Source organism: Procambarus clarkii, chromosome 31 (assembly GCF_040958095.1).
Source record: "Procambarus clarkii isolate CNS0578487 chromosome 31, FALCON_Pclarkii_2.0, whole genome shotgun sequence".
Classification (NCBI taxonomy): Eukaryota; Metazoa; Arthropoda; class Malacostraca; order Decapoda; family Cambaridae; genus Procambarus; species Procambarus clarkii.
This window is the reverse complement of record NC_091180.1, coordinates 29,477,929-29,492,456: the sequence shown is the minus strand read 5'-3', so window position 1 is coordinate 29,492,456 and position 14,528 is coordinate 29,477,929. Positions and strand designations below refer to the sequence as shown.

At 43.1% G+C, this 14,528-nt stretch overlaps 1 protein-coding gene across 3 annotated transcripts in view; it reads left to right on the top strand.

Annotated features, from left to right (window-relative positions):
• Positions 1–14,528, top strand: part of LOC123758776 (E3 ubiquitin-protein ligase TRIM37) — a 53,809-nt gene that overhangs the window by 8,750 nt on the left and 30,531 nt on the right. For all 3 annotated transcript variants that reach the window (XM_045743456.2, XM_045743455.2, XM_069334660.1), the window contains exons 5-8: positions 2,474–2,581; positions 3,596–3,719; positions 7,586–7,671; positions 12,792–12,971. In XM_045743456.2, the coding sequence (XP_045599412.1) occupies positions 2,474–2,581; positions 3,596–3,719; positions 7,586–7,671; positions 12,792–12,971 (498 nt within the window). The remainder of the gene's footprint in view (positions 1–2,473; positions 2,582–3,595; positions 3,720–7,585; positions 7,672–12,791; positions 12,972–14,528) is intronic.

The window sequence follows — 14,528 nt, the reverse complement described above, 5'->3', positions numbered from 1 at the left end:
AACTTTCCATTTTGTTTATTGGGATGATAAACATACCTAAACACTGTTGGAGCCATCATATTCTTGACATATCTGGGCCCATTCTTGACATTGCTGGACCCAACACATTCGTGACACTGCCGGAACCGTCACATTCGTGACACTGCCGGAACCATCACATTCGTGACACTGCCGGAACCATCACATTCGTGACACTGCCGGAACCGTCACATTCGTGACACTGCCAAACCCATCATATTTTTGGTATTAACAGCTTTTATTTTCAATATAAGTGTGGGAATATTTATTTCAAGGTTGAATACATTTTATTTCCAAAGGAGAAATGTGTGTGCACTTAATACAGTACATTGTATATACATAATACATTGTGTGCATATAATACATTTTCCTACTGTATTAATAAAATGATAAAGCTTAGAACAAAGGAAACTGCAAAAGGCTTATTGGCCCTTATGAGTCAACTCTTGCATACATTATTGTATACCCAACCATTTCTTCTCGTTTATGCCCAACCATTCCCAGCTTGTGTATGCCCAACCATTCCCAGCTCGTCTATACCCAACCATTTTCAGCTAGTTTATACCCAACCATTTCCAGGTCTTACTCACCTAGTTGTGCATGTGGGGGGTTGAGCTTTGGCTCTTTGGTCCTGCCTCTCAATTATCAATCTACTGGTTTACAGGTTTCTGAGCCTATTGGGCTCTTCTGAGCCTATTGGGCTCCATCATATTTACAATTAAACTGTGTATGGAGTCTGTTTCCACTATATCACTGCCTAATGCAGTCCATTTATTAACTACTCTGACACAGAAAAAATGATTTCTACTGACTCTGTGGCTCATTTGGGTACTACTTTGGGTTTCCTCCCGAGTAGTTCCCTCTCCCTCCTCCTTTGTTCGTGTTCTGCCCTTACTAAGTACAGTAGTTTGTCTTTGTCCACCCTGCCAATTCCACAGAGATTTTTGTAGGTGGTGATCATGTCTCTCCTAACTCGTCTGTCTTTCAGGAATGTGAGGTTTAATTCCTGTAGCCTTTCCTCATAACTCATACCTCTCAGCTCTGGGACTAGTCTGGTGGCATACCTCTGAATCTTCTCTAACTTTGTCTTGTGTTTTAACTAGGTATGGACTCCAGGCTGGAGCTGCATACTCTAGGATTGGTCTGACATATGTGGTATACAAGGTTCTGAATAATTCCTTACACAAGTTCTAAAGGCAGTTCTTATGTTGGCAAACCTAGCAGATGCCGCTGATGATAAAAGGGCATAAGCCCTTTTGATGTTGATTTCTGGGGCCAGGTTCAGAATAATATCAACTCCCCCTCTCCAGATCTTTTTCTACTTGAGAGAAAGTAGAGAGAAGGATTTCTCTTGAAGGATTTCAACTCCCAGATGGTACCTTATGTTCAGCCTCCATCTCCCTTCACCTAATTTCATTACTCTTTACGAGTGAAACTTTAATAGCCATTTTCTAGACCATTCCTCCAGTTTGTTCAGGTCATCTTGTAGTCTCTGTATATCTTCATCTGTCTTGATTCTTCTCATAATTTTTGCACCATCAACAAACATTAAGAGGAACGAGTCTATACCCTCTGGAAGATCATTTATATATATCTGAAACAAGATGGGTCCAAGTACAGAACCCTGTGGGACACTGCTGGTGACATCTTGCCACGCTGATATCTACCCCAACGTCACAGTAATTAGCTGTTGGATATTCTGTTCTGATTAGATATACAGTACTCCCTTATCTGCTGGAGCACCTAACCTGTTGTTCCTGCCTGTTTCTTCAACTTTTGTAACAGCCTCTTATGGAGTACCATATCAAAGGCTTTCTGACAGTCTTGAGAAAATGTAGTCTACCCACCTCTTCTCTTTCTTCAGTATGCCTAACCATTCCCAACTCATATACTGTATACCAGACCATCGTCATTTGTATATTTACTGTGTTATGCAATCAACTTGCTAGCAAATTTGTTAATACAGCATACTGGGTAATTTTATTTGGTAATATATTCCCATACCTCTGATACTGTTTGTAGACCAGTTTTTAAAAATTCAGTATAGTGTATATCTTTCCTAAATTGAAACATTTCAAGTTTATAACCATTGTTTTCAATTGTATCAGGAGTTTATATTTTGCGACTCCATGCATCATATCAATACAGTATAGCCCTTCATCCATCTGTGCTTCATAAAATGTTTGATGCTATGGATTTTGATCAGTCTTCTCTATGTACTTTGTAAACAAATTACATCTATTTTATTATACCATCCTCAAAATTGTCTATGTAATCAGTGTGGTCTCACATGTGCAAGGTATAATTATAGGATAACATTAAAATTGTCCATACTAACACTTCTGCATTTAAATTTAAATACTGTTCCCTGTCAACTTATTTCATACATTTATATGTAAAATGAACATAGTTTGTGGGAAGGTGCATTAATATTAAATTTATTTGTTTTTGACAGATCTGAACTGATCCAGCACTCTCCTAACCTCCACTCTATGATTGCACCTGTGAATAAAAAGCCCATGGCTTCCTTTGTCACAGCTCCTGTACCTGCTGATTTTCAAAGGTAAGAAATTCTGTGTTGCATTTTTTAGCACTGTTGTTGCTAAAAAGTTTTTGAAAACTTCTCAATACTGTACTTAGCAAATGATATCTTGTACAGTGTTACTTGATTTGCTCAGATCATTTCATGCTAGAGGCTGGAAAAAGCAATTTGCACATTTTCTACATTAATTTTCTAATATGTTAAATAGCACAACTCTCATTAGCATACGCTTCTACCAGTGTAGGCCAGGGTAAACTTGGGCTGGGCAAGACAGGGTAAATGAAGGCCATGGTAGAACATGGAGAGAGAGAAAAGGGCAGTGCAGGACAGGCCAGACCAAATACATGAGTAGAATGTTGTAACACCTCTTCCATGCCTTATAGTTCTTCCTCCCTCATCAGCACAGCTTTTTGGGAGGAAGGGACTGTCAGGTTTCCTTTCTGATACTGTTATTCACCTAGGTGTAAATAAATATTTGGGAGCAAGATATTTTCTATGGGTAGCCCTGTTGGCTCTCTGAAGCTATCATCACTAAACAAGTGCCATACTACCTAATCTCAACAGTTGCAAAGTTCTTTTTGGTTCCAGGGACCCCCGAGCCAGAACCTGGCCCCCACTCAGAGGTGCAGAGAGCAATGGCCTATGATCATTATACATTTAAGGGTTATCATCTTTGTCATCACCAGGGAATGCACCCAGAAAGATAGGTGAACCAAAACAAACCTCTGCCTGGATTAAAAATGAGACCAAGCCCCAAAAATGCCAAAAGAACTCTCCAAAGAAGAAAACAAACAACTGAAACTTATTCATTTCACCATTCTCTTTCATGCATTAATCCTAATAAATTATAGTTAGTTAACACTGTTTATTGAATAATCATTCATGAATGAATTGTAAAAAGTTGTGGCATTAGTTTTAATATTTGAGTTTAAATTATAAATTTTGTGCCATTGCTATTGATACAAGATTTGAATTAATAGTTTTATCATCAGATCAGTTTAGGTATTACAGTATCTCTTTCGTTTTCCTTTTCAGTGAAATAGTCCCTCAGTATGACAGTAGTACCTTTGTCATGAACAACTTCTCTCAGTTACAACACAAGGCTGATCCGGTTTACTCTCCGCCACTTCATGTCAATGGCCTCTCTTGGAGGCTAAAAGTAAGGGATTATTGCATTTTTTTTTCTTGGAAAGGTCCCCTTGGTAGTTTCCTGCTGCTCGAGTGCTACTGCAACTAAGCCTTAGGTAGAGGAGCTTTTCTAAGGGGGAGCATCTTCAGCTCCAAAGAGCTAAACGGACTGATATGAATGTATTCGTCCCTGGCATCAGTCAATGTGCATGGAGTTCTAGGCCTACCAGGGACCACGAGCCAGAACCTGGCCCCCTCAGAGAGACACGAGGAGTAATGGCCTATAGAAACCCCTCGTGTGGTTGGAAGCATTCTTTGTCTGCCATTGACTGGGTCAGGCACCCAGAAAGGTAAGCGCCCCAAAACAAACCCCTATTATGGTTTAAATATAACTACTGAAAGCCGAACTAGTGGATAGAGCTCCCCAAATGAAAACTAGCAAATGAGCATGACGTCACCATGTCGCCACGCTGCTGTCTGCACAACCCTCCATCCTCCCCGGGAAGGGGAAGGGGAAGCCCCAGACCCTTATGCCGGCTATCCTCCCTGCAGTTCTGAGGCTGAATGTCAAAAAACACCAAAAAGTGCCGACCAGAGTGAGGGAGGGAGAGATGCTGGGGAGCTTCCGAGTCTCGCCCAGAAAATGGTGTTTCATTACATTCAATGCTGGTTTTCTGGGGGGGGGGGGGCCTTCGGCTCCCCGTAGCTACTAACCCAAAGACAAAACAAGAGGGACTTACCCGGGAGGCACTCGGCCCTCACTCCTCAACACGAAGTCGAGACAACTGGCTGCAACTGCCGACCCAATGTGACACAGGCCCGACTAGGCCCAGGAACATTGACAAGGTAGCGAGAGGCCAGGACCCTGTTCGACCTCCAAAAACCCCGTGCCCGAATGTCAGCCCAAGATATGTTACCGAAGATTACAGACATCGCAGTAAACTTACGAACGTCGTAGGCACGAGGATAGACTGCAGGGCTGGCTGGACCGAATTACCCTGCAGACGACCTGGGAGACCCAAACCCTGGAACAGGAAACAAGGGAAATAGGGTCAACCCAAAGCGCGTCCCTGACCACCAAGGGTGCAAGTAACGGAGGAGAGCCGCAACGGGACACAACACATGATGCACTCCCGGCCTAACCAACCAAGCATCAACAACCCAAGGACCCCTCCAGAAAGCAGCAGTCTCATTCTTCATCAGAAAAGGAGGGGATGGCTGCAAACGAACAAACCTACCACTAGGAGCAAAAGAGCAGAAACCCCTGTGCTGGAGGAGAGCAAAAAGCTCCCCAACCCGACCTCCAGAGGCCATTGCCAACAGGAAAAAGAGCCTTGGAAAAACAATCCAGAACCGAAGGGGCCACCACAAACTGAGGAGAAGAGAGAGAGGAGAGCACCCGGTCCAACGACCAGGACGGCTCAGGCTGCGCATGAGCAGGCCAGAGGTATAACAACGCACGAGACAGCTTGCGGAACGGTGCAGAAGTAACATCTTTGCCTAATACAAGCTGCAGTGGCTTCGCCAGAGCCACACAATACGAGGCGACAGTATTCGGCATAAGATGACAGTATTAGAACATCCACAAAAGGAAGGAAGGACAAAACAACCTTATCAGAGAGAGAAGTAAACCTATGAAGGGATAAGAAATAATGGAAGGACCGCCAGAAAACTGCATACTGCCGCCGAGATGAAGCACGCAGGTGGGACACCGTCAACGAAGCCACCTGCTGCTCACCGTACAAGTGGTGATGGACTCGAGTCAGAAAGACTCGAGGAGAAGATCGAACCAGCCATGTAACGGACCAGACCGATCTGCTGAAAGAGGCAGAGCTGCGGAAGGACCCTTGGGTACAGACACCGAGCAAGCAGCACCTGCTACTTGCAGGCGCTGATATATCTGCAAGCAATATATGCAAGCACTGCTTGCAGATATTGTAATTTTTAACAAAATCACAATGTCATTTAGCAGCCTACTCTATGTTCACCTTTGAATTGCATTACTTTTTTCCGTTTCCTCTTGTTTATGTTTTTCAGTTTTTTTTTCATTTGTATGTGCTTGCTGTGAACACTTTTCTTTCCTTCTATACATTCTTCATTCCAGGTGCAAAAAGCAGACCTACCTTACCTTTCAATTACCTTGCGATGGTACTGAGGATCAATGTCCTTGTGGTCTGGTTTCTGACAAGGCCCCCTAGTTGGTCGTATGGCCAGCCAGACTGTTGGATGTGGCTACTTGCAGCCTGACATATGAACCACAGCCTGGTTGACCAGGAATCCTTTGAAAGTGTTTATGAAGGTCTCTTTTTTTTTTTGAATACCATGAGAGGTCAGCAAGTTATGCCCCTTAGGTTTAGAGAGAAAGAGAGTGTTGAAAGAGTTTTCTCTGTGTACCTATTGCACCTCTGCTTTTCAACAAGGATATCCTGTGGGAAGCCCCAACAGTTCTCTGAAGCTTTTATCACTAAGTGCCATACTACTGTACCTAATGCCATGAGTTGCAGGGTTCTTTTTGCCTACCGGGGACCACAAGCCAGAACTTGGCCTTCCTCAGAGAGGTGCAGTGAGTGATGGCCAGTGATCACATTACATTTAAAGATTATCATCTTTACCATCACCAGGGAAGGCACCCAGAAAGATTGGTGAATAAAAAAAAACACTGGTTTAAAAATGCGACCAAAACCCCAAAAATGTCTAAAGAATTCCCCATGAAGAAAAGAAAGAACTTGTTATTTTCTGTGGCCCATTGAAAAGACTTGATTTACATCAGCTTGAAGGTTTGCTGTGTCCTTTGTGTTGACTTCTCACATTAGAAATTAAAGATTATCCTACTTTGCCAGTACGGTAATTCCTCTATAGTGCATCTTGTGTGCAATAACACCATGGTCACACTTGTCAAAAAGCTTTTGCAAAATCTGTGTGTATTACATCAGTGTTTTGCTTGCCTTCCATAGCATCTAAAACCATATCAGAGTGGTCTAGCAATTGAGACAGAGACAGGAGTGCCCTGTTCTGAACCCATGTTGTCCAGGGTTATGTAGGCTCTGTGATGCCATGGGTTTTGTAACATCCGCCTAGTAACACCATAGCGGCTTGCACTCAGTTCATCAACTCTGTATCTGAGCCTGTCACTGAACCCAGAAAATAATTTGTCACCTATTCTATCACTCGGTAGAGACACATCGGATTACACTGTACATAGTGATAGTAACTCCAGTGGTGTTGACCTAGGGCAGTGTGGCAGGCCGGGCGAGGTGCGTGTACTGTACACACACTCGACATTGTCCACCTCAATGTCCATATCACTTGTCAGACGCTTGTGTTAGGTCTTTATCAATACTGTTGTCTTCAATGTCACTAATATGTTCATCAAATAATCAAATAATATGTCCTGTATTTTGGCATCCGAGAGCCATTTTCCAACACCGCGGCTGACCGTAGTCAGAGAGCTTGTTTATGATGCATCAGACATGGGAGCCTCAGTATGAAGGTAGCAACCACTGGCCGTGGGGGCATGCTGGGATTTTTTCTCAAAATGGCGGATGCTCACTGGAGGCCACAGGCATTCATCTCGTACCCAAGTCACCGCGTGCCAGTTTTGAATCCTACGGTATACTGTACCTACAATCGCCATATGGCACTCTGCACACCCTCAATCCAGCGCCTTGAGGCTCTCGGCACAGTACAGTGGTTAATAAAGGCAACTAAAGAATAAAAAAATTTGTGAAAATGTACGATAATTTATTATACATTTCATTGTTTGGAATTCCAGTTTTACTTTTATAAAAAAAATAGAAATCTGGAAATAAATTAAATAGATATAACAGTGTATGTTTATTTGGTAGGAAGCTTAATATACTTTACTCTATTTATATGAATTTTTTTTGTATTTTACAGGTTTACCCAGATGGCAATGGTGTAGTCCGAGGGAATTACCTGTCTGTCTTCCTAGAGCTTAGTGCTGGTCTGCCAGAAACTTCAAAGTGAGCATATAGTTAAATTATTGAGAATCCATAGTTCTGTAGGCTTGGAGAAGAAAATAACTGACATTTAATGGGACTTTGTTGATTCTCAAATTCATGTATAGTAGTAGTACAGTAAATCCTTCATGTGTGCACATTTTAGTAACATAAAATGTTCATAACTTGAGGTATGTTTTCCACACCAAAAATTAGAAGATCTCTCAGGGCTGTTGGGTGTTTACATGTGTGTTTAGCTACTAATCATGCCACTCAAGTGTTTCCATCCCTATATGGTATTATCTCCAGTAAACAGGAGTGACCAATACAACATACTAATCTCATTATTCTTTACACATAAAATTGTCATGTAATTTTTCTGTGGGGAGCCTCATTGGCTCTGAAGCTATCATCAGTAAACAAGTGCCATAGTACCTAGTCTCATCAGTTGCAAAGTTTTTTGGACTTCAAGGGACCATGAGCCAAAATCTGGCCCCCCTCACAAAGGCGCAGGGAACAATGGCCTTTAATCTATATACATTTAAAGGTTATCATCTTTGCCATCACCGGGGAAGGCACCTAGAAGGATAGGTGAATCAAAACAAACCACTGCCTGGATTAAAAATGCAACCAAGGTCCCTAAAATGAAAAAAGAACTCCCCAATAAGAAAAGAAACAACCAAAACTTAGTGAAACTAGCCCCCTATTAGTTAATGCCACCTCCCCCCATGCTGGGGAAAGTGGGGAGCCCGGGTCAACCGGCTTCAGTTCTTTCCTCATGTGCTTACCTGGCGGTCGCATTGCTCTGGCACCTGTTTCCAATTTTCTTTGGTGTTCTTTTGCCTTTGCGGTAGTGTTTTACACAGAAGTGTGCATGAGCCAGGAGTATTAATGTATCGGAGCTGCATGTGCTCAGGATTTACTTCCCTGTGTGTTCTGTGAGTACTGCCCTTGCATGGTCAGGGTTCTCCTCCCTGTGGGAACACTCCCTTTAGTGGGCCTCCCTTGGGATGTTCTTCGCCCTTATGGTAAGCCAGGGGTCTTGCGGTTTAGGGGTGTTATTGGGTGGGGGTGCGCAGTGTGGTTGCTCATCCTCCACTTTCTACGAGTTGTTTAAGGGTGCCGATGTTTCTTCCAGGCTGCTCGTTTACCACAGTCTAGTCTTGGGGGTTTTCCTTTTGTTTTTCGTGTTATTTTGTAGTTTTCCTTGGGGGTCCTTCTTTTCACTTTATTAGGCCAAGCCTAGAGTGTGTGCAGTAGAACCCCCCTTTTACTATCCCCCTTAACTTTTCCTTAGGCTTTGGGTATTCTGGGTGCCTGCATCAACAGGGTTTACCGGTGTTGCGACCTAAGTGCCTGGGCTTCCTTCAGGACTCCTTCATCTTGCAGGCCGAGGAAAACCCCCGTGCGCTTGAGGGGTACCATGGATACCTCTTCTGCACCTGCTCTCACATTGTGCGAATTTGAGGGTTGTTTGTCGCCGGTGCCACTCGGGGATGTTCATTCTTTCTGCCTCCACCATGGTGCCTGTTGGGGTCGGTAACACCTACGACCCAGAGTCATGTGGGACTTTTTTTCCCAAGTGGGCTCACAACCACCCATTCTTCTGTGGAAGACCAGAATTATCAAGCAGCACATGCTTTGCATCGCCGGTTTCGGTCCTGCAATGCTTTAGGTTGTGTGCCTGGTTGGCTGCCTGGATCTGCCCCATTTGTGTTTTAGGGACATGGAATTGGAGGTGTTGGTCAACTTGACCTTGGTTCTGTCCGCATCTCCTCTTCTTTTTCTGGTTGTTTGGTTTGGTTCACCCTTCTCCTTCCTCCCTGCGTACGGCTCAGAAGCGTCTGAGGGTTTCTGAATTGGGGCAGAGTTTAGCTCAGGATGTGGCTTGAGCAGATCCGGGGGTTGCCCCTTCGAATTCGGGTGTGGAAGCAGTTAAGCCGCTCTTTCCTGTCAAAGCTTCCCAGTCTATCCAGCTGACTTTCTCTGTGGAAGCTTTCCCCTTAGGCTTCGTCTCTCCTTTCTGGGTGGTGGGAGTGAAAGTGTGTTCTGCCCCGGGCCCTTGCCTGTGGTTCCCAGTGCTCGAGGGGAGTTCGATTGGAGATTTTGGGTTCCTTTTGACCCTTTGTAAGCCCCTTGTGCCTTCTCTGGAAGGTCTTTTGTTGCAGGGTGTGGAGTTTTCTTATTCCCCTTCCCTTTGAGTTTGAGTTAGGCGGGGCTTCCCCCAGGGTTCATTTCCGGGTGCCTTTGGGCTCCTCGGATTCGGCATTCCGGAGGTTTCATTCTTCAATGGTTTCATCTGGTGGAAGCTCGTGAGACCCTTGGTGCATACCTCTTGCATGACCTGATTTATGCCTTGGTAATGTATCCAGCCTCTTTTGAGTTTGGTTCTTCTCCCCCACATTGGGTGTACCTGTATTATGAGGTTCTGGAGTCATCCTGGCTAACGGACTGTCCTTTTTCACTGGGAGCTTGGGACGGCTTTTGTCGTACCTGTGTGCTTCATTGGCAGGTGTCTCCTGTGTTGTAGTTTTTTCATTGGGGCTTTCATGAGTTCCTTAATTCTTGCCTCTTCATTCCTGCCCTTTTCCCTGATATTGGTTTGGTGCAGGTGCACGCTCAAGTTTCTCTTCTTTTGGAAACTTTGGTCACTGATGATTTTTGGATTCGGTCGCACTTGGATTCTGTCAGGCAATTCTAGTGTCTGCACAAGCTGTCTTTTGATTGGCTTGTGGAGGATGTGGAGTCGCTCAGTGAGGTGTCCCTTGTGGGGGGTTTTGTCGGGGCAACTTCAGCTTCATCTACTGTGGTTAAACTGTATGCTCTGATCCTAGGGGAGTCAGTTTCCTTGTTTTTTCCTTGTTTCCCTGAACGGAAAAAGACGGCATGGTTTTCCACCTTTTTCCGTTCCCGAAACGGGATTGTGCGGATCTTTGATACATTAAGGATTTGTCCCATCTGAACTGGTCGATTCCTTGCCCCTCTTTTTGGATAACTACTTTGTCCTAGTCTATCTCGTTCTTGAACCGGGCGCTTGGATGATTTCCTTGAACATCAAGGATACCTATTGGCACGTCCCTATTCATCCGCTGTTTGGTTAGGTTTTGTCGTGGGGCGATAGGGTTGCTTCATTTGGGCTCTTCTGTTTTGGTTGAATCTGGCACTATATATTTTTATGCACTTCACTTGGGTTGTAGTGGCCTGTCTTAATTTGTTAGGACTGAGGGTTTTGGCCTACCTTGACAACTGGCTGGTTTGGGCTCTCAGTTGGTCTGCTTGTCTGCTAGCCCAGTGATCTGTTTTTTTCCCAGCTTGCTGGGTTTGGGTTCCTAGTGAAATGGAGCAAGTCCCAGTTGGTTCCATCCCAGGTTCGGACCTGGTTGGGCCTGACTTGGGATTCTCAGTTGGCGTTACTTTCCCTGCCCCCGTGTAGCCTTGCTCCAGCTGCAGTCCCACAGTCTGCTGCTGTTGAGGGGAACTCTGGTTACTCAGCGGATACTCAAGCAGCTGTTTGGGACTCTGAACTTTGCCCTTCTGGTTTACTCGATGGGTAGGATTTGGCTCCAAAGGCTGTTCTGGTACCTTCAGGGCAGCCCCTTTTACCACTCTTGTGATAGCTGGGTTTGGGTCCCGGTGTCTCTTCGCCAGGTGCTGCATTGTCGGCTTCCTCTTCAGGTTTTTCGGGGTTTGGTGCCATGGCGTCTTCCTCCTCCCTCGCTCAATTTGTTCAGCCTATATATCGGCTGTAGGCTGGGGCTTTGTGACCAGTGCTCACCAGTCAAGCATTGGTCATTGGCATTCTCTTTTTTGAGCTCACAACACTGTGTGAGAGTTTGTGGCAGTTTGGCAGGCTCTGCGGAGGGTTCGGATTCCTCCAAGCTCAATGATCCAGCATCATTCGGATAGTTTCCCCGTGGCTATGGACATGGCCACAGAATGTAAGCTTTTCCTCTGTACTGGCTGTCTTTACTTTAAGGGTTTAGCACTTTTGCAGACCACCTTCTCAATCGCTAACCATTCCGTCCTGCTTTGAACTCACTCAGCAATACATAGTGTTTATAGCCTTTTTATGTACAGGGTATTTGCAAAGTTATTGAGTTTTAACCGAGATAATGTCAATGTTTGGAAATGAATGTTTTAAAGTATAGGTGCACAATTGGTACTGGTATATGCACTACAGTTTATGCCCTACAGTTTATGCAAGGTGTTGATAAATATACAGTACAAAAATTTATACACATTGCATGATCCTATTTATATTTTTTAATCTCTTTGGTTCTCTTATAAGTTTGTTTTGTTTTTAATGTGGTTTCAGTGTGTTGGGGTCCCTCTCCATTTTCTTTCCTGGCTAGTTGCCAACTTCCTTTTGTCAGCCAATGTGAGTGACTGTCCTTAGGTGCCTGTTTGCAGGTTTGTCCCCTCACCCCCTGTTGCCCTCCAGGTTATTTCTTTGCTTTGTTTACTTTTGATTTCTTTGGACTACTACTTTTTCCTTTGGGGTTCTTTGCTTTCCTGTTTGTAGCATTTCTGCAGTTGGTTTTACTCTTCCTTTCTTGTGAGTGTTGTTGGGTTTTGTTTGTCTGCTAGGTTCCTGTCTTCTACAACTAAACTCTTCGCTTGTTTTTTTTTCAGGTTGACTCAGTTCACTAGTTATGGGTGATTTCCACCTGCTGTAATATTTTTGGTCTTACTTGTGTTGCATGCTATTCTTCTTTCTGTTACTTTTGTGAGGTTATTGGTTGTTTTGTCTTTTGCCTTTTTTACACATGTTCTCCCTTATTTTTCTTTGTTGCTTTTATGTGGTCCTTTTCATCAAAGTCGGTCTCTTATGTAAGGCACTGTTAGGAGTTAGTACTGGGGAGCTACTGAGAGACCAGCACAGAAATTAAGTATTGACTTCAATAAAATGCTCCTGTTTCTGCAGAGGTCATTTCTGCTGATACCCATGCCCCTCTTGTTTATTTGAGAAAACCAGAATCTGATTCTGGTTTTTGGTAAGCCACCACCACCTAAGACTTCTTAGATGCAGGATACGAGTGGGAGTCTATGCTTTACTTGACACCTAAGCTCCAGTGAGTTACTGAGAAACCACAAAGAAACTGTCACTTCATTGCTTGCTTTAACTATTATATTTATTTTACCAGATATGAGTATAGAGTGGAAATGATTCATCAAGGTTCACGAGATGCAAGTAAAAATATTGTCCGAGAATTTGCATCAGACTTTGAAGTAGGCGAGTGCTGGGGCTACAATAGATTCTTTCGTCTAGATCTCCTTGCAAATGAAGGATATCTGAATACAGAAACTGACACACTTATACTCAGGTAAGAGCAAGATTTTTCTAATAATAAACTGGTAGCTTTAGAATTTAAGAATAAAATAAAAACAAGTCATAGGCAAGTGAACACTAGCATCCATGATCAATTTTGTGTAGGTAAAGCAGAGTTATAACAATTATGCAGACTGGCCCTACTCATTTTCTTATCTTTGTTGATGATGCCATCAATTTTGTTTAGTGATACTTTATATTTGAAAGTAAAATACTTGCACTGTTCATTGCAGTATGAGGGTGAGATGTGGGGCAGTATAGTGAACCAGGGTGAGATGTGGGGTAGTATAGTGAACCATGGTGAGACATGTGGGGCAGTATAGTGAACCAGGGTGAGATGTGGGGTAGTATAGTGAACCAGGGTTCTCTCCCTCTCTCTCTCTCCCTCTCTCTCTCTCCCTCTCTCTCTATTATTATATTAAAAACATAAATTATTGATTTAGTTGTATTACTTTACTGTATGTATATATATAAACTCATTAAGAATAACTTCAAAATTTTCCCTTTTACGTTTAAAAAGTCTGCTGATTTGTGTATTTTGGGAAAATTTCACTAAAATCAGATAAAAACTACGAGACGTTCAAGAAAAACCTTAAAAATTGTGTGTTAAGATTTACATTTTTCTGCCAAAAAACAACACTAAAATCCTTAAAAATACCCATTATAATTATATATCCTTCTATATATTTTATGATAACTTGTATTTAATTAATCTGATTTCTGAGGGGAGCCCCTTCGGCTCCCTGGAGCTAACCGGGCTGATGTGGATGTATGAGACCTTGGCATCAGTCAAATGTGCATAGAGTTCTAGGCCTACCAGGGACCACGAGTCAGAACCTGGCCCAATAAAACAAGGAATTAAAATAAGTCCACTCAAGGATGTCAACCAATAAACTTACACTAAACACAGAAAAGACCTACTATATTTTATTTGGTAGTAAATCATCAAATCAGATTCAACTTCAATTAGACATTGTTAACATTACCTATAAAAATGAGGGGAAGTTCCTTGGCCTATACATAGAGAAAAGACTGAACTTCAGCACCCATATACAACATACAGCCAAAAAGTCTAAAAAACGGCAGTGTACTTTCTATAATCAGATATGTCGCCCACTTTGCTCCTCTCATTATAGCATGCATTAAGCTATCCCTATCATACATACAGTATCTGTGCTTGGGGTTCAACTACTGCAAATTACTTCAAACCTATCTTCACTTGGCAAACATCTACTATCAGAACTGTAACAAACTCTGTCTTCAGACAACACACAGCCCCTCTGTTTAAGTCCCTTAAATTGCTAAACATACACTCACTCCACACATTCTCATGTGATATCTACATGTACAAAACCTTGGTCGTAAATGCTAATCTTGCTCTGAAACTTTTCCTTGATAGGTGTAATAGAACCCATGAGCACCACTCCAGAAATAAATATCTCTGATATCCTTGATATGATATAGTCAGACTAAATATGTGCAAACACTCCATGCAAATAAAAAGACCCAGTCTTTGAAACTCACTCCTTGATGAATTAAAAAATTGTCCAAC